Below are 21418 nucleotides of genomic sequence, written 5' to 3'. Positions count from 1 at the left end.
CTTTCCCTTCCACATGGAAATTAAACATGAAAATTTATATTAGTTGTCAAAAAAAAAATCACCTAGCTGTTTTTTATTCATCTTAGAATATCCAGATAAAAGGTCTAAGTAGACATTAACTTGAAAAGCTTGGAAAAAAGTTTGTAAGTTATCAGGAATCATTTTCACCCAAGATAAGATAAAGATTTAAAAACCAAAACAAAAAAAAAAACCCAAAACAAAAATCTTTCTAAGGATTTTAGCATAAGGTCTTTGTCTCATTCAATGAACTTTACTGTTCATACTTGAGAGACTATAGCTTAGAGGAAATCGTATGAAGATGCTTTTACAGATAGACTGATTGATAGGGCTTCCCATCTGCTTTAAAATAAGACTGTGTTTAAGTGGCATGGTGAATTGAGAGTTAGCGATATTCCTTGAGATACGTTTCAATTTTCATGGGAGTGATCACTCTTGCCCGCATCTGTAGCCCTGTCAAAGCAGCTGTTTATGTTATCTTCCTAGTGTGACAATTAGATATAGCAGCATTAAATTAGACCTTGGTTTGGTTTCTGTTGAAGGGAGGAGTTTTAACATTGACTTTGTAGACAGCAGGCTCAAGCTATATATCTAAGCCATTTTCAGAATAAGTAATGTTGCTTAGCGTCAAAGAAATAGTGTTCCTAGGATCATCTTTCATCTATGGCTCAGTCACAATGTCCTTACAGAGGTAAAATTTACATTTACTGTACTGGAAATTTGTGTGTAAAGGGCAAGGCTGGCCACACAGTTACCTTTCTGAATGGGGCAAACAGGCCAAAAGCATCGCATTGTATCTAAAAGCTGAGTAGGAAGAATCTGTAGTAAAGATGACTGGTTCAAAAGCAATTCTTCCAAGAACAAAAGGGACAAATGAACAATTTCGTTTCGATTTTGCAATTGCTACTCTCCCTCTGGAGTGTGAACCACAATTAAAGCACTTATACAAAATCACATTTGTCAGCCTGGCTGCTAAATTCCCCTTTAAGCTTTATCCACAAAGAGCAATCTGTTCTCACTCCCACTACACTTCTCATTTGCACTTTCAGGGACAGAAAAGCAGTTACTTTATCTGTATTGAAAATCTCATGTAAATGTAACTACAGTGAAGCTAGGTAAAGTCAGACCTCCACAAGCAGTTTCCAAACTTCATGATAAGCCAACAAAGACCTGTCTTGGTTCCAGCAGGAGTTATATGAAAAGCTGTTACCAGAAGACAGTGTAGGAATGTCCTGAAGCTGACATTTGTCCTACAAATGGGTCAATATTTTAAGGAGCTCTCCATAAGCTGTGAAATACCTTTGTCTGTACCTTTCTGCCAGGAAGATATCTGTCCTAATGAGTGAGAGGAGAGTTTCTATTCTAAGAGAAGAAGGGACCCCCAGGGACCAGAGACCAGCTGTCTCTACAGAGCATGAATCGCAAGCCCCATTGGTTTCTGGTGCCTTAGGATCTGATGGAGCCCTGCCACCAGAGGATCTCTCTTCCCCACCCCTCCTCTGAGTGTTTGGAAGGTGTTGCATCCTCTCATAATTGATGAGGAGAAGACGCCACTGACAGACATAGCTCTTGCCAAATCCCACTCAGCCCTGACAGACAGATCCTGACAGCATTATACACATTCAGAGAGAGAAACTCCATCTTTCTCAACAACATATTGTCCCTGAAGAGCATTAGTTAAGGTACAGGCACCTCCAATACCTCTCTCCTTTTGGAGATGAATGGTGCTCCAGTGGTATGATGCCACTGCTCCACGTGCCTCTGCAGATCCACAAGCAAGCCCAGGCAGACACCCACCAGGAAGAGTGTACGTGTCTGATAGGCATGGATGCACAAGGGAACTCTGAATATGAAAAGAACAAGAGAAATTTTTATTATTAGGAATTGTGAATAAATATTGATGTGGTCATGTACCATTAGGATATGTGACTCTGGAGGGCCTTAGTAATAAAGATAGGAAGTTTTACACTTAAACAAGTGCAAAGGTTCCTCAGGATGTGGTCAACCAGTTCTAAAATGTCATACTGTGACTCGATCATAAATCCAGGTGCCACACCTTTGGGTTTGTATGGTGATCTATACTGTCTACCCTCTGCCATCCAGTCTTAATGCTCTCTGAACACCTAAAGGAAAACCTCTGAGCATGCACAGAAGCAACCCCATCTACTACCAGCTGCATTTCATTCTTGCCTGAGTTTCACTGCACTCCCAGCAGCCTTGAGTTCTTACAGAAACAGTGTTTCTGTGCTTTAGCCTTCATGTTGGCAATCCCCTCTGCATGCACAGATCCAGAGTCTCTCTCAGGTATTTCTGTCATCTGAAAAAACAGGACCTGAACATGAGATGGAGGATACCAGGTTTCCAGATGGATACCAGATGGAGCCAGTTTCAGTCTGTTGTGCCTAAATCACTGTACTGCTAGCAAAGCAGGATTCATCTTTCATCCAGTGGTGGCATAACACGTATAAACCTTCCAGGGAAAAGTCCTCAGGACATCCCAACTGCCTACATGTATCTCAGCACCCAGTGAGTGGGAGGGATTTGGTCTTCCCAGTGCTTGAGCTTCTGCTTAGCTGCACTGTCCACAGTTTCCCCGTAGAGGATGTCCTCCACTGCCTTCTTCCTTCCCCTCATCATGGATGCCCTCCAGGCTGGGAGAAAGGGTGTTCTCCCAGGATATCAGGGCAGTCACTGGAGTCATGGCACTAAGCTAGGTCCCAGGTCTGGCATTTCAGTTAAGCCTCTACTGTGCAAAGGGAACAGGAATCTCGTGCCTGCATCCCAGATACACGGATGTGCCTACAGCTGTTGATGAAGCTTCATATGGGCAGGACCCTGCATTATTTTCTATTGACTGGCTCTAGATAGCACTGTAGTCAGCATGCAAGCTGTTAGCACTCCTTTTCAGCTCTGCCTCACACTGCCTGTTTCTGGTGTTTTAGCCCATAGCTTGTGCAGGACCACTCTGAAGTGCTGTATATCAAAACTGTGTGTGACACAGTGACTGGCAGTGTCTAGCATAGGCCGTCTGGATCTTGCCTCTTTAGGGAATACATTTTCCCATCTGCTTGAAAAATCAGCCTGGGCCCACACTAAACATATTCTAAGTATAGATTCAAATAAGTCTGTGTAAATCGTTTATAATTCCAGGCAGAGTTTTTTCATCTCTTTGCAAAAATAGTTTTGGTTGGTTGATAGAATTTTCTTCTTAAAATCCAAGTCATTATGAAAATCATTTCTGTACTGGAAACACATTTTTCACATTTGAAAGTAACCACAATTATTTGTGCTGCCAAGGGCTTCGACATATGGAAATGAGAGGTTTATTTAGTGTGTGGATCAAGCTTATAAACAGCTTAAGTCCTCATTCCTTCTAACATCTTAACAGCTGTGCAGTTTCTTACAAAATATGTTTTATCGTTTCAAGAAATGCTGTTAACCTCGCAGTTTTAAAACTGAATGAACAAGGCCTCTTGGACAAATTGAAAAACAAATGGTGGTACGACAAAGGAGAATGTGGCAGCGGGGGAGGTGACTCCAAGGTTAGCCTCAATGTCACCAAAAGCGGGTAAACAGTATGTAAAGTAATTGGTGCATCTGCTGGGGTTTTACCTGCGATGAAACAGCTTCACCAGTAGCACAGCACTGCTGGTACCTGCAGCTGAAATCTAGGTGTATGCAATTACTGTCAAAGCAAAAATATTTGCACTTGTGTAAGCACCCCAAGGGGAACTTGTAAACAGTCTCTGCTGTGAGATCTATCACCAGTTTTCAGAAACCTGTATCTTCTGAAATCATGAGGAGCCTTTTCCAAGCTTGCTCTTGTGAACAAGCAGTTTGAAACCTTCAGGAGCAAATACCAGCTCAGACTTTTTTTCTGCTATATGGTCCTATCCAAAGTATTCTTCAGTGACAGTAGAGGAAAAGGGTGAAAATCAGTGTGACTGCCTCCTAGCAGCAATCTAACCCATGGTCCGGGCTCAGGGATCCACTGTTGACACAAACACTACTGGTACAAATTACAGTTCTCACATGAGTATCCAAAATAGGAGGACAAACTTCAGCTAAAATATCTTCATGCTGACATTTCCTGATACCTTACCAGCAAACTGAAATCCATGGTGGTTCCTTAGGCAGAATTTATCAGGCAGGAATTTTAAGCTGAATTTTAGGCTGAGTTATGACAGCTTCTTATTCTTCCTGTATTTTCATATCTTCCATATGGCCAGTGCCACTACTTCCTTGCCTCCTCACGGCTTTCTTTTCAAAATGGCCTTGTGCTGAAAAGAAGCAAAGATGTGGAAGTGGAAGATTATGAAGTCTGGGAGGGTGAAGATGTTAAAAATACCCCTTCCGTAATGCATGTAATAATATTTATTTATGTGCTTGTGTGTGAACAATATATGAGAGAATGCCGCACAGGTAACTGTGCGAACACAGAGGTAGTCTGACACAGCTGATTAAATTTGAGTGATTTGTCACACAAAGTTTGTGTAGCTTTCTCTACAGTTACCTACATATATTTTTTTCTTACTATTTTCTCTCCTTCCTTAGTCCTCCTGCTCTTTCATGATGTGTCCTGGCCTCAGGGGCCATCCCTTGGGCTGTTCTGCACTCACCCAAAACTGGTCTCCTAATCCTCTTCACTTTGCCTTCGATCCTGCTGCTCTACCTCTTCCCCCCTCTGCACCACTCTGCTCGCCAGCAGTCACAGTTTCAAAAATGGTCTCTATTTTCTCTTCCAAAGTGCTTAGGTGTACTAGACCTGATAGCACTTACCTGCAAGTGGAGCAGACACCAACTTATGGTTCACTTATCAACTTCCTTACAAGAAATTTCCCATGTTGATATTGTTGTATGCTCCACCCAAACCTTAACTTTTGCATTACTGGGGGAGGGGTGTTTCTTTAAATTTTAATGCCACAGCAGGGAGTCACATCATTAAAATACCTCAATTTTCTTAGAACATACTCCTCACTAACCTGCTATTGTTGAAAGGTGAGATAAAAGCTAGATAGCAAAGTAAGGATGCTTTTAACTTACTTTCGCTGATCACCAGTCCCTGGTGGTTTGAGTCATGAAGCAGGAAAAGGGGAGCAGCTCATGGTAGAGGGACAGGCAGGGCTTCACCAGGGAAACGTCTGAAAGTGCTGAAGAAGCCAGTTTGGTGTGATGGCAAGTGACAGAAAAAGGAGAGAGGGAAAAAAAGTAGAAAAGAAAGGCAATGAGAGCAGCCCATGGAGCAACAGGGAGGATCTTTGAATGCAGGAGGGAGGAAGGAACACATTGGCAATGGAAATGCACAACAGGTGACACAGGCAGCTCAGGATGCAACAGAAAATATGGTGTGCAAGGCAGTGTTAGCAAAGGATGGAGAACATGATGGAGGTCCACCTGTGACCCTAGGGCTATATACAGCCTGCCAAGAGCATTCATCTGCCCTCAGGCCTGTTTCTTGCCACACTTTTTCCCAGGCACAGCTGAGTGAGAAGGCAGTACCAGTGCTCCTGGGAAGCCCCAGGTCTATCATGCATCTTCACTGCCCAAGTTCAGTAGCACCAGGCACATCATGGAGATGAGTGGGTGTTATCATGCTTCTCAAATTCTGCATTGCAGCAGCATCTGGTCTCAGTTTCTAAACTACAGCTACTCTGACTCCCCAAAGTGTTAGTTAGCCATTTATCATCTACAGAATCCATTTTCTTGTTCAGGAATAGTCTTGTAGGATCTGATCAATTAACGTCAGTAAGACTCTTTCTACTGATTTAATGCAGCTCTAAATATTTTGTTTTTATATGCTAGCAAATGATCATTAGTGGAATAACCAGAACACCATGCACTGATGTCATAAACTTCACAGATACCAACAAGTCCTGAACCAAGCTCTTAAGAATCTCCAGCTAATACTCCTTTTCACTGTATGAATTTAATAAGAACAAACCCTGAGCTTTGTTAGCAGCTCCAGTCCCAATTACAGGGCTTCCTACTGTCATGAATGAGAATTAGGACATCCTCTTCTCCTGCAAGATATACAGTACCTGGGACTGACTGAGAACTGTGCCGTTACTACTCAGAAATAGGAGAGTCTAGGGACAGAATAATCCTTCTTGATAGTACAGAGGACTATAGAAACTGGGGAATTCGATGAGAGTTCAGCAGTTCTCCAAAGTTATGTGTTGCTCTGTAAAACAAGATTTCTCCTATTTCCATTCTGTGCTCTGAAAAGGTTATATCTAGCCTCCCCATTTATTGTTCCCTTTAAGGAACAATCTTACAAAATTCAGAGAGATAGTTCAGAAAACTGCCCTGTGCAAACTACCTGTGATTTAGTGACCTCAGTAATTAAGTCATATTTGAAGATCAAACTGAGGTCCCCAAGTCCTTTGAAATTATGCCATCATAATTTCATGTGGTGCATGGGAACGTATTTAAACATAGTTTCTGCCACCCTGCTCCATTGTTTTTACAAAAGTGTGAGTGGAAGGAAGCTGTGCTGATGGAGCTCTCCTGTCTCTGCTGAAAGCCCTCAGAACACAGTGGCCTTTGTTTTTTATTGAGTGGAAGAGGCTGACCTTACACTTAATTAATGGCTTAGAAATGAGTGGGCAATGAAAATGCTCCTAAAGCATATTCAGAATTGCATTTTTTAAAAATCCCTGTCTACCAGAATTCTGTATTGGTTTCAGAATCACTCAGTATTGTAATTTAAATGCTGTAATTGCCCGTTCGTTGTCCTGAACACAAATAACTCAGAACTTCATTAATGCCGTTTTAAAGCACTGGGATTTCGCTGATGTTGCTGGCACAAGATCCAGCCCAAGGCTCTTAAAAAACAGCCCTTCCAACAGCAAGTGATTTATACCAGGATAGGAGGAAATTAATATGAAGCCTAAAGAGGAGGTAGAAGGACTGAGAACATGATGAAAAGTTAGGAAACCAGTATCCCTGCATCCAGATCGGGCTACACCGATGCTGACTTCAGCACATGGGTGAAGAATGTGGTCTCATGTACTGTCACACAACAGTTGTGCACTGTGACTGCAACGGACAAATTCTCCAGTATAAAGGGTAATTTTAGTTATTATTTTTCATATATTATCCTTAATGAAGCAGTTGGGTCCTGTTTCTGTATAACAACAGAGATTCTTGGCAGCTGTACACTGGAAAAACAACACTGATTTTCCCAAACTCTGCCAGTTTACTCTAGTTGAAGATTTAGCCCAGCATTAGTAATTCAGGAATAACTAAACAACTTGGAAACAAACCCAAATATATAGTTATTTTTCATTATAATATTAAGGATACAAGACTGAATCGGATGAGAAATCTGATTCTAAATGCAGATTTATCCTCTGTGTGTGACTTAAGTACATTGCTCTTGCTCATGTACAGCAGACCCTACTGATTTTTAGTTTCTACCCCCTTTAATATCAGTGGGACTGTCCACCAACTGATTGTGTAAGCAGTGTAGTAACAATTTGTAGTCTCCTAGTTCATGACTGACACTGTCAAAATGATGCTTATTTGGGAAGGATATTTTCAAAGAAAGGAAAGACACCTAGATAAGCGACTTGCCCTGAAAGCCAAGGTGATCTGGGCATTCATCTCCCATGGGTGTTGTTGAAAAATCTCCTACTAAAATGAAAAAAGAAACAAAAACCAAAAAAAAGCCTAAAATACGTGAAAATTCACTACACCTGCAATCCTTATTGTGGCTGCAAATAGGTGTGTATGTTGCTATACATTTAATTTTAGGCTTAGCTCAGAGTCCTTCTCCCTAGTCTTGGCTAGGGCTGTCTGAGGGGAGATGTAAAGGACATGTGTCTCACTCACGTGGCCTCTCAAGGGCAGGCAAGACAGTGAAGGCCAGAGAACAGGTTTCCCTGGGCTTATGCAGTGCCTTCAGGAAGTGTTTCAGCAAAAAAAATGGAGAAACAAGGGCTTGGCCTCAGATACATCACTGTCTGTATTTCAGTGAAAACTGGGAATTCCCACATCTCTGCTGGCCATTGCGTTCAGTTATATACTGAGGATAGCATGGCAATTTTAAGCATGAAATTGATTGCTTTTCCCAAGGGAAAACCTGAGAGGTTCCCTGCAAAACCATGCAGAAAGGATGACATTAAAGGAACTACAGCTGCAAAGAAATAAAAATACATGCCTGTATCAGGCTTTACACACCTAAACTTTTAGTGCTAAAAAACCAAACCAAACCAAACCAAAACAAAACAAAAAAAAAATCAAATGAATGGGAGACATCTGTTTTCTGACTTGTCCCAGCTTGCTTCTGGTCTTGATAGTTCAAATCAAGTCCTAATTATCGCTTTAATCAGTTTAATCTGCAACAACTCCACAGGCTTCTGGTTTTACATGTGAGAACAGTACTTGGATGTCCCTTATCATTGTCATAACCAGCCCTGTTACACTGCTGGGATCTAGAAGCACCAAAACATGGCTCAGTGCCAATGCATGACATTACAGATGATGGCTATTCACATAATATTAATTATTTTGCACTTATACTAGAAGCAAACAGAGGATCATATTGACAGGCTACTTGCCAGCATCCCAAACTGCTGCCCACTCATTTCACAGCTGTGGGACTCTCATATTCCACTATCAACCAGCACAACCTGCTGCCAGGAAGCCTGAAGACAAAATGTAAGTTTGAATATTGGAAAAGATTAAGAAATAGGCATTTCCTGTTCTAGAAGCATAGTATTCCATATGAATTAAATGTGTGGGATTTCAAAATTGGATGAAGCATTTCCTTTACCTAAACGGACCACTTGAGCGTACGTGGGAATTCTCTTCCTGAACTGGAGCTGTCAAAAATTGACATTTCTCCAATGCACCAAAGTTTTCTTAGTAGTAAGTGAAAAGAGATGGGCATCTCAACAGTGTGCTTCATGCTTTGTTAAAACTGGTATCTAAGACTACCTTTTGGAGGTACCTATCTTTTACCCTTAACTGGAGGGAGGCCTAGACAGGTAGCCAAAGCTTGGGGCATAACATACAGGGGAAAAAACTGAGGTGAGGTGAATCACCCCCTTTAGGTATATATACAAAAAGTAATCAGAATGCATGAAAAGACAGGATCCCTAAATCTGAGAGTAGCATATGAAGTTCAGGAGCTGTTATTTGTATATTAAATATATATACAAACACACACAAATATATTAATACATAAGTATTTGTGGATTTCCAGTTAAACCAGTTACAGAGTGTGACAAGTCCCTTTTCTCTTTCATAGAAAATATTTTAGTAGGTTCAGTTGCACTATACTAATTAATGCTTGTGCTGGTTATTTATTTATTAAGCCTTGAATTTATGAGGTACCATTTTAGCAATGCATAGATTATGGTGTATTATGAGAGATTAATTTTCCCATAGGAATCTGCTGGGACACACAGGATCAGGTCCTGTGTCATATAACATCATGGGAAGGTTATCTATCAGATGCCATTTCTGTTTATCTATCTCTTTCTCTAACGTATATTGTATTTTAATGCACACCTGCACATAAATAGATATCCATATGCCTACCCCATTAAGAATTGGACAGTCAGTGTTTCAAAGTGGAAAGTACATAAAATAAGTCTGTTAATCATTTCATAGGGTTTTAGAAAATAAACTGGTACAACTGCATGAAGTGGGCTATTACCATAATACTCTGAGATTATTCACTGAGTTTAAGTAACTTGAGTGTAAACCCATAGAGGCTCATGACTTTGAGTCATCAGATTAGGTTTCATCTCAGTATTAAACCCTGTTACGTCAGACACTGCAAATACCACTACTGAGAGAAGATATTCCAAGCAATAATTTATCATCAGCCTGGGACCCTTAAAAGACTTATGTGAATAAGAGAGATTTAAAGAAAAACTCTGAATTTGAAAATAATGTTGAAACAGGAAATGGAAATGAAAGATTGGCTGTCATGTTGTTCTTAGCTGAGGATAAGGGCATCACAGCTCTCCCCCCAAGTTCTCTGCGTGCTGACCTGGTAACAGGTCTGTGCCAAGTGGTTACGGACAGCAAACTGCACAAAGCACCTCCTTTCTCTTGCCAGGATAATTTTGAGGGCAGTAAATGAAATAGCTATAGCCAAGTCATATTATTAGTTTGTATGCATACAAAATAAAAATAGATTGAAAGCAAGAAAAACAAATTAATATGTTTCTTAAGTCATATATCCAGCTGTATTATATATGTCTCTGAAGGGTATGTTGTTAATATGTCTAAGCCAATAGTTTTGGGTTCACAGTAATTGCATACTATATTATTTACAAATCTTCCCCAGCAGTATGTGCCTGTTACCTAAAGCGATGGAGCAGGTCCCGGTCATATGTCTGTCTCTAAACCTGGGCCAACAGTACATGACATAGCACCCACTGTGGCCTCTGCTCTGTCACTTTGCAATGCGATTCTATGTAGTTTTACTTGAATAACATAAAATAACATATATAATGTTATTTATGTTATTTTCCACGTGAAGAACTCCTGTAAACCTTGCCGTTTTGAAACTCAGTGAGGCAGGCGTCTTAGACAAGCTGAAAAACAAATGGTGGTACGATAAAGGTGAATGTGGACCCAAGGACTCTGGAAGTAAGGTCAGTCGCTGCAGTTCGGGACCTACTATCGTGTTCACAAAGCAGTAAAGGAAGTTATAAACAAAATGACTTAGAAATAAAATAAGCAGCTGTAGACATAGAACGAATCATCTTTGCCCCATTTTGTTGGGGGTCACACTTTGATTTAAAGAAGCACTATTTAAAGTCTTCAGTGATATAAATCACCAAACATCATCCCACGTATTCAGGGCATGTGCCGAAAAGCTACAAGGCAGTTTTTTGGTTTTGGGGTAGTCAGGTTGGATTAGTTGTTTCCTTCCTGCCTAGGGGGGTTAAGGACTTTCCCCATTGACTACTTAGGAAATGTCCCTTCCCTCCTCCTTTTGGAGCTGGCTTCCCTCAGCGGTGTTCTGTAAAGGAGAAACGCTAGCGGGAAGGATTGCCTTTCATCGCTGCCCAGGGTGGCTGTGCCTGGCTGCCTTTGGGAAGGTCTCGGGCTCCTTGAGGAGCCAAGGAAGACTTAACTTGAGCTTTGAAGTGCAAGGCTTTGATAATTAATTGCTATCTACAGCTTCCAGTATTTATCCTAGTCCACTCCCAAGCGGTAGTCCTGACAGCTCCAGGGAGTGGAGTCTCCTCTATTTCTCTCTATCTGGGAACAAACACAGGAGCAGGTATTTTCTGGTGGCTGGGAAGTGCCATAGTCAGTGCCAGCCCTGTATTCAGGAAGTCCGAAATTTCTTCACAGTGCCTGTCTCCATGCCAGCCCAGAGCTAAAAGGAAAGCGTGACAGGCAGCAACTGCTTACTGCCCGAGTGCCCTGAGAGTTACCCTGATGGGTAGAAGGTAAAATTCACCTAGGAAGCCAACTTCTAATGCATTTTTCTTTTTCTGGGAAGTGCTTTGGAGAAAAGAGAGAAAAACCATTTAAGAGGATGGCAGAGTACCTGTAAATGACATCTGAGAAAGTCTCAACCCACCATGTACATTAGATCAGGTCTTTCTCGATCCTGCCTCCTCCTTGTTTGCAGCCATCATGTTAGCAGTGTTCCAGAGGAACACAGTCAACTCCAGGATAATCAGAGTCCTCTTAGCCAGATAAAAAGAGACAGAGAATACAGAACCCAGCTATAAGCCACAGATACCTCTCTACATCCATGGGAATTGTTACTGTGCTAATCTACTCATTAAACAATAAATAGTGCCTCTTTAAATTAAACATCCAGATATTTTGCGTTCTTTGTAAGTTAAAATTTATAGAGATTACAATCGGAAGTAATCTCCTTATTTTAGGTAAAGATTATATGGTCTGCATAAGAATAAATATTTTTAAGTATCTTAAAGTGCACGATGTAGTAAATGGAAGTCAATCCTGAGAGAGTTCCTTGAGAACTGTGCTAAAAGTGCACATGGATTTTAAATCAAAAGATATGGTTTATAACTAAGCAGTGAAGTATAGAAAAATGCAGAATAGTTATTTACTACAATACGTCCAAGAAGGTGATCATTTATAAAATTATGTATATTTAATAATTTGCTAAAGAAAGTTTTCACTGTTGTCTAAATTATGAGTAATGTGTAAGACTTCATAAATTGCTATTTTAAATTACACTATTACTGAGCCTTAGTAGTCCATGGGCATGTTCCAGAACTGTATCTATAATAAGATAGAATCAAAATACAGTAATCGGTAAGAGGCAAATATGTCACTATGAGTATGGTACAGTGTGCACTTTCAAAGGAAGTGTTTGTTCAAAGAAATAACTTAAGCCTCACATGTTATTTTCACTTGTCATTTAAGTATCAGAAACTCAGTCTGGATCTTTTTAAATTAACAGCAATTCCTACCACAAGTACAATTACTGTTTTTGTAAAGATCAAGCAGAGTCTTGTCTGTTATAAATGGATTTCTGGATTCCAAGGTTTTTAAAGAGCTTTACCTAAGTGCAGTTTCATATCAGTGCTAAAATATCCCCTAAAGAGAGCTAGACATGTCATTGTTTAATTCTCCACTTAGTGGAAGTAATGCTTTGCAGTAACCAAGCAATGACATTCTGATTTGTTGGCAATATACTTACAATTTTTTTAATGCCAACCAGGAAATAGGTGCTTAAAATATATTTTATAGATCCAGATAGGTCAAATTTTGTGAGAAGTATGTAAACAACTGTCGTTTAATTTCAGCTAAGCATTGTTTTCTATTTCCAATGTTTTAACATGTAGCTTGTGCTCCTGGGGGTCTTTTTTCCGGGGTTAACTGTGTCGCTTCTGTTTCCCCAGGACAAGACGAGTGCCTTGAGTCTCAGCAACGTTGCTGGAGTCTTCTACATTCTGGTTGGAGGCTTGGGCTTGGCAATGCTGGTGGCTTTGATAGAGTTCTGTTACAAGTCCAGGGCAGAGGCGAAACGAATGAAGGTGGCAAAGAGTGCACAGACTTTTAACCCAACTTCCTCGCAGAATACCCAGAATTTAGCAACTTATAGAGAAGGTTACAACGTATATGGAACCGAAAGTATTAAAATTTAGGGGTAGGACTTAGGGCCTACTACAGTGAGTGGGTGATGCATCTTGTAACGCAGTGTTGTGACATGTCTGTCTAGTGGTGCTTGCTTCTGAACAGAGCTTTATATTTTGGAAAACTTCAGTGCAAAGTGGTTCAGTTTTTTTGGCTGCAGATGTACAGTATACTATTCTATGTTGCTAATAGACATCTGCATTGCAAGGAATTTTTAACACAAAAAATACATTTTTAACAACTCAATGTTGTCGAATCAGTTGGGAGATTACAACTATTTGAAATCATAAAATATATATTCAGAGGGCCAGCTTTTAATTACTTGATTGGCCAGTCTATTCTCCTAAAGGTTTGCACTCTACTAGTGACAAATTGCTGTAAGCCTTTACTGTGTGATGTTGGCCCTAACTGGGACTTTGTTATAATCAAGATTTAGGATAGGCAATGTCACTGAACCATAATTAACCTAACGGAAGAAAAGGCACTGTTACAAGAAGTCTAAATGTTGTTCTACCTGCTCTCCCTCCTCCCCACCCTATTCCTTCACCCTCCCTTTGATACATGTTTTACGCTAATTATGTGGCATTTTTTTCACAATATCCTGCTTCAGGTCAAACTTTGCCAACTATAATAACCAGAAAAAGTCACTAACCAGTGAACAGACCTTGATTATCGTCCCCAGCTGTCAGTAACATACCCCCTTACCTAACTCAGGACTAGTGTACGTTGGATGCTCACACAGTGATTTCGGAGACTGAAACGCTGATTTTGCTGAGCTGCATCCTGCATAGTTCCCCTGAGTAGGCGTGCAGGGATGGTTTACTAATATACTTGTTCTCATCCATGCAGTGAGTATCTTGCCAACTAATCATTAGTCAGATCAACTCTCTGACCTTTGGAAATGGCACGTAGCTGCAAATTGAGCTTCTAAATATAAATTTTACATAGCTCTCAAGCTATACTGGCTGCTTTGCAAGTGAAGGTGCAGCTAGGATCCTGCCCTTTCATGCTACCTAGATCTCCCTTGCCCTTGAAAGTCGCAAGCCATGTCTTCTCTGTTAACAAAAAAATTGAGCTACCTTTTCTGAAATCACTGAGCCATGCCTATAGTGGAAGTAAAAAAAAAAGGTATTAGGGAAAGGAGATGAAGAATGTAATTTTTATGTTGCCACCTAGAAAAACTTTTGGAGGAACAACTTGAGATACAATTCTTATTTTTTATTTATTATTTATATAGCGCTGGAGTACACGGCGCTGTACAATAGGTGAAGTGTGCCAAACACATAACAGGTCCCTGTCCCGTGGAGCTTACAGTCTAATGGCACAGCCGGTACAATACCGAACCATACAGTACAGAGCAAACACAGAGTGAGCAGAGAATGGTGTTTGAGCATGATAGCTGGAGCGCTGCAAGGAATAGGTGGGTTCTGGGGGGGCGAGGGAGGGGGCTTGGCATACACTGGCTGGGAAACTATCCCAAATATACTTTCGCTGTGTAGTTTTCTTTTGTTCCCTGTTATACACGAAGTCATGACCCTGCGTAGAGTTAAATTGTACTAGAGCTGCCTAATTTCCCCATGTAAAAAAAAAAAAAAAACCAAACCCACACCACAACCAAAACCAAACCCAAAAGGTCCTAGCTCTGCGCTGTGTTCACTAGTGAAAATGTGAGGCACAGTAGGTGTCAGAGGGAGTCCAAGAGGATAGGCCAGTGAACTGGGAATCAGGACTTCCAGATGCTATTATTAATCTCCCAAGTTCACTGCTTACTGTCAGTAATAAGGGTCTTTAAAAGAAATAATCTTGTGCAAGTAATTGTGCAAAATGCAAATCAAGATATCTTTTTTGTTTAAATTATTTAGTGATGTGCCCAAAACTGAGTGTCCCCAGGCTGGTATAAAAGGAAGAGTCACAGCAAACCTATTCTTTAAGTTTACGGGGTACAATGCATCCAAAACATAGTCTTAAAGAAAGTAAACAAAAACTAAAGCTTTCATTCAAACACTGACCTGACCCAAACTGGCTTAGTGTACTAAACATGACATAACTTGCCAATCCTCTGAGTTCGCCCCCAGATCTATTATTTCAGTGCAACAAACACTATGATTATACTTGTAGAATTTATTTTAGCCTTGCTGTATTATTGGAATAAAAATTATGGCTAACAGCATTATTTTTAAGGAAAGTTCATGAGTACCTTTCTCTAAAGTTTGGATTCTTGTGAGACTTGTCGCAACACAGAGATGAATTCTTACAGGAAAAAATATATTACAAATGCCTACATAGCATTTTATTTCATTGAAAATTTATGTTTGAGTCAGCCAAAGCTTCTGAGAATCTTTTAAAAACATTTTAGGGTGCAGACATTTAAAAATTCACCAAAAAATAGAAATAACTAGGGTTTTGAGCAAATGTTTATAGACTTATAAATTATAGAAATAGAAATAGTTATAGAAATAGTTATAGAAATTTTTCATTCTATTTATTTTCCATGATATTTAACTGAGAAATTTCAGAATGAGAACTTCTAAAAATGCTTATGCTTATATTTGGAAGACTGCCAAGGTCCAGTCATCCCCTCCTGGCAATACGTGGCCACCCCTATCCATGCCAGCAGCGAGGGGTTACCTGTGTACCGTGCTCTGTACAGGGTGACGATGCCATCTGGTTGTACACGCGCTAGTCATCAACCCCTGTTAACTGGCAGCAGTACGGAGCCCACAACACTGCTTACACATATTTCTGCAGAAATATCTCTGTCTTACATATTTCAAAACCTTTGATATGTTTGTTTATCCAAGGACTAAAGGAATCATACTGGGACTAAAACATTCTAACATGGAAAGATGCTTGGCAGTTCTAACCTGCATGAGTGGCCAACACACTAACCTTTTAAGCTAACATCAAATAGTTTTAATAGTATGTGTTTTAAACTAATATAAAATAGCTTAAATAACCCACTTAACAATTAATATTCATCACCATGTTTTTTTCTTTTAGTGTAACCCAGTCAAAAGTGAGTTAGTTGCCTCAAGAAAATTCTGCCAGTAAGGCAGCTCAAAATGAAAATGTAGGGCTAGTCTGTATGATAAAGGACTAGTGTATATGATAAAAGACCAGTCCATATGTGTGGGACAAAGACATTCAGAGGAATGACAGGCTATTGCATCTACTGAGGCAGGGAAGGAAGTTTGCTTTAAGGAGGGAACAATCCTTTCCTCTTCCCTTGGGTGGCAGTTTTCCATTTTTGTGTATTATCAGGAGTAAGCCTTTAGTACACTGGTTGAGCTGATGCCCTGAGAACAGTGCAGAGCCTAACAGCCTTCTATCCAGCTGCTCTAGGGAAAAGCTCTACTGAGTTCCTCACCCCAAACCCACAGGCTTTCGAAGGGATTGTCCAGTATCCAGCCAGCCCCCACCACTGCCTCTACATGGCTTTCTCAGTGGGCCATGGAGCTCATAAACTAGCTTTCAGTTCAGCTGCCTTCTCTTGCTCTCCCATCCCATGCTGTTGTTTATAATTAACAAATTACTTACAAAACTACAGAAAGCAATGAAAATAATATAAATTAATTACAAGAAAGTGCTACAGGATGGCTCAGTAAATGTTAATGCATTTATTTTGTCATGTATACTCCCAATGTCAATTGTCAGTTTTCAAGATAGAAAAATTCTTTAAAAGTTCATCTTAAATACTAGTGCCAAAGACACCTCCATGTGGCCCAGGTGCCAGAGGGGCCTGAACAACAGAAGAACCCACACAGGCTAGGATAATTGTATTATATAGACTGAAGATACCTGTTTCCTAAATTCCCATTTCTCAACAGGAAGAGGGCAGTCAGTGTTTTCACATAATTAATGCCACAACTAATATAATCAAACTAATGATGAATTTGAAAATACATTATCACTATTAACTGCATACACGTACTGCACAGAGACTTTCACAATCTGGGTAATATTCACAGTAAATACTAAGACTTTTCCCTCTCATCCCAGTCTCTCCTGAAACTGTGTGCAGCCAGGCCATAAACCCAAAATTATAACAGCACAGTTAAGCAGAGTATTCTCCTGGCTTATTACCTGTAGTGTAGTTTAAAATATAACAGAGAGGCTTACCTGGTTACTTGGCTTTATGGCACCTTCCCGAGTACAAGTGTGACCTGCTCCTCCTGGCTTTGTTAACTGTCTGAGTTGTTTCTGTGCTGTGTTGCTCAGCTGTTGTTAGTATCTGGTGTGAGAAGAGAGATTTTATTGCAGCTTTTTCTGTTATTCTGTGGAAGGCTGCTAACAAATTGTTTGTTATTCCTATTTGATTTTTTTTTTTTTGGTGGATCCCTTTTTACTGTCTTTCTGTCCTAAGTGTGTTGTCAATGGCCAGAAAGCTCTATAGACTGAGCTACAAAGCCAGTTACACATAACTCATATACCCCATATAAATCTGAGCTCTCTCTCAGATTTCCCAGTGGCAAACCCTGAATGGCCATGAACAGGTAGCTGATCAAAGTGATGGAGAGATGCTGGTACATAATGATGACATTCTGGGAAATTTAGCACATCTGGAGTAAGCCGTCCCTTTTCCACCCAAGTTTGCATTCTAATATGGTTTGGACTCTCAGTGCCCCCGAAAACTAAAGCACCTTTGTTTTTTCTTGCCATTGACCAAAACATGTTCCGTGCTTTTCCGCAGACAGTTCCCAGTCCTCGACATCCATTTGCAGTCAGACTCTGGACATGCACTATGTGGAGCTACACCACACTGCGTTGTGTCTGTGCTTTGCAAATGCATAGATTTTTATTTGCCGCTGGAGAGTAGTTGAGGGTTTTGATATTGTATGGGCCCAAGTCCCCACTCCCTCATTTTTCTATCTAGCTGTCGAATTAGGTCAAGATGTGGTTGGTACCAATCCATCTCCCAAAGTACTGTGGCAGCAGGAAAATTTTTCAAAGGCTGACTTCGGACACTGCAATTGATGATTATCAAAGCCAAGGTTTTTCAGTGTAAGGGGAATGCCATAACACCCTCTGTAAGCTAAATCCTTTTCCTGAATTCGGCTGCTTGTGAGGGCTGAGGATCTTAAGAGTAATTGATTTGGAAGGCTTCCTTTATATCCAAGCTCTGGCTGTGCCACAACAGCAGGTGTACTTTCAAGCACTCTCTTTGAAGGAGCTACTGATAGCAATGCAATAATAATAAACTGGTGCATCTTCATAGTGCACCCAGAAGCAGTGGAAACTTTTGGGAGTTTTAAGGAATCTCCCTATACACACATGCTCATTCATATATAAAATTAACTTCAGCATATAAAACAGTAACTAAGGATTTCACTCCTACCTCAGAAGGAGAAACCGGGCTCAGAGGGGCAAAGTCCTAAATGCAGAGATCAATAATAAGGCAAATAAAATTACTCCATTATGTTTGTCAACCCTTTGCTCCTATGTGAATGCACCCTCCTGTCTCTCTTTTTTCCAATTGGCATTTCAGATTGCATCCCTGCACACTGATTGCATGAGTTAGTTGCATAGATTATAGATTATGCTGATTAGAAATCAGATTTTCCCACAAATTAATATCTCAACATGGTATCTTTGAAATCTGTTTCAACACAGCATAGTTTGGGTGCCTGTTGTTCCAGGTGTCCTTGCTGCATTGGTTGACCTTAGATACCTCCCCTAATTTTAGTCATCTGGAAATCATTTAGACTAAACTAGTCATCTTGGCTTTTTCTATCATCACATGAGAGCGCTTTTCTAGATTAAGTTACTGATTTTTGGATGACTAAAGTTAAATGGCTAACTACAAATCTTTTTTTTTTTTTAACATCCCAATTTTTGCTTGAGTCAATTAGTCCCTAAACAGGATATTTTGTTCTTATTTACCTGATAGTAGAGATTATGAGGTAACAAAAATTGAAACCTGCTTGTGGAAAATTTAGACCTAATGTAGAAAACTATAGAAAACTCTATTTTCTCTCAATAAACTACATTTCCTTTGAAAGTTCCCACCTTCTCTAGTTACAGGAAAATATATATATGAAAAGAGATTTGAGGACAGTTCTCAAATTTACTGATACTAAATAACTGCATTGTGAAAAGAAGCAATAATTTCTTTAGATCTGATCCATGGAATTATCACAAACATAGTTGGTACAGCTATTGCAATTTATAAACAATTTTCAGTAGTTATATTTTATCCTGACATGCCTAGTTGAAGGTCTAAGCCTATAAACACCTGTACATGACTTTATTCACAGATGCTAATGATTTCAGATTCATAAAAGGTCTTGATTCTCATGTCACTGTATATAAATGTAGTTTGACGCAATTTGGATTAAGGTATTGCCTCTTCTGTTAATTTCTTGATCAAATTTGGATTTTATACTTAATAATGATTTATTGTAATGAAATTTACCCTCAGAATTTCTAGTCTTTTTTTCCCCTAGTAGAGTTAAATGATATATATTTATGATAATCACTATTATTATATTTAATGTTAACATGAAAAATGCAGATGTCTAGAATTTAATATTTTGGTGTTTGCTGTGTCCTGGTTTGTTGAAGGACAGAAACATTGTAACTCTTTCCTCTTTTCTCCTTTTTTTTTTTTCAAATCTAGCTTACCTTTTCTGAAGCCATAAGAAACAAAGCCAGATTATCCATCACAGGGAGTGTGGGAGAAAACGGACGTGTATTGACTCCTGACTGCCCGAAGGCCATGCATACTGGAACTGCAATTAGGCAAAGTTCAGGATTGGCTGTAATTGCATCGGACCTACCATAAAAACCAAAAAAATAATTGAGTGCCTTAATCAAACTGTGTTGGTGACTGATGGGAACACAGCACAGACTGTAACGACATGGGAGTGTCATTGATGAACTAATAATTTGGCTGAGAAAGGGAAGTACGTCCAAATGCGCCAGACATCATCAGCAACAATGTGTGCATGAGCTCAGCTCGGAAACCCAAACTCAGATTTTATATCAGGAAAATTCATAATTTAGTTTTGTTGGGGGGAGGGGGCTGGGAAGGGTGTATTAACAGCAACAAATTTCACTTGAGTGGACTTAAAACTAATAAGACTTGCCAATTTAGCGCATTAAACTGTGAAGAACATGCTCAGAAAGGACAACATTTTGGTCTTTTGACAAAGAGAGAAAAAAATAGCTATAGAAGTCAATGAACATGCTAACCTGTGTCTCCAGAACATCAATATATACAATGGAAGAATACTCAGCTGTTCAGCTGTAGAAATTAATCACTAAACTGTGATAAGAAAATAATAAATATGTAAATCCTGTGAAAAAAAATAAAGAAATTATTTACATTTTCTTTGAAAAAGAGGAATATTGAAACATGCTTGCTTTTTAACTGATGTAAATTCGGTAGAGGACAACACAATTCTTTTTTCTAACCATCTTAGGGAACAATTCATTGCAATAATTGATATAAAATGCCATCACTGTAATAAAATTCAGAGACTTTTTATTTTATAAAAGTTGTTGGTCATCCTCTTGTTTGCTGTTACCTTCATTCTGTTCCATCACTCTGTGTTCCACAGATTTGCATCTGTCTAATACAAGAAACAAAATGATGAAATGTTTAGAGTATGTCATCAGTCTGCAGTGTAGAATCAAAAGAGACTACGGGTCACTCATGTTACAGATATTATTTATAATCTTGTTCTGTGTAAGAAACTGTGGTTTTTGTACCCACCAAAAAGAATAAACCAACAAACGTTCTTATAATATTGACAGAGCTTGATTTGTTTTCTGATCGTTAGGGATGTCATCTGGAAAATAGAATAAGGTAGTTCATTTCTTACCTCAGGAGGCAGGACCTTATCGGAGAGAGTCTTGAGTCCCTGCACATTTGTGAAGTGCTTTTAAGTCCTTAGAGAGGAGGGACTCAAAGCTGTCTAAGTATTGTCATGATTATTCACTAGGTATTTTAGTTCTAGTTACTAAAACCCTTTCTGAGAAGTTAGGGAACCATTTAGCGATAGGGTTTTTTCTCTGGGTAGGTCAAGGGATGAGGTACCATGGAGCAGGCAACTGCAAATTACAGTCTTTCATACTGATGTGATAGATACAGCATGGCTGGTACCCAGCAACCTCAGTTTTCATCAGCCAGCCTTCCAGTGGCATGCCAGGGAAAGGCTAGCAAGCACCGTTTGAACAAAATCTACATGTTAACCAGAGCAACCATGTCTGTAGGTGCAAAGCTGTAGCAAATCTCTTCTGTGATGGTCATTCTCCCTGGCCACACTAGACACTGCAGTGGTCTCCAAATCCACCAGTATTGTCACCAGTG

At 39.8% G+C, this 21418-nt stretch overlaps 1 protein-coding gene across 1 annotated transcript; it reads left to right on the top strand.

The window, feature by feature from the left end:
- Positions 1–3465: 3465 nt before the first annotated feature.
- On the top strand, positions 3466–20863 carry GRIA4 (glutamate receptor, ionotropic, AMPA 4; the record flags this gene model as incomplete). Its single annotated transcript, XM_010151760.1, has 4 exons — positions 3466–3586; positions 10517–10631; positions 12873–13007; positions 19724–20863. Coding segments are annotated over 4 exons (536 nt in total), but the record flags the coding sequence as incomplete, so codon positions are not given.
- Between the last annotated feature and the right edge of the window lie 555 nt (positions 20864–21418).

The sequence above is a fragment of the Eurypyga helias genome, unplaced genomic scaffold, assembly GCF_000690775.1.
Source record: "Eurypyga helias isolate BGI_N326 unplaced genomic scaffold, ASM69077v1 scaffold3675, whole genome shotgun sequence".
Classification (NCBI taxonomy): domain Eukaryota; kingdom Metazoa; phylum Chordata; class Aves; order Eurypygiformes; family Eurypygidae; genus Eurypyga; species Eurypyga helias.
This window is presented reverse-complemented; position numbering and strand designations above follow the sequence as displayed.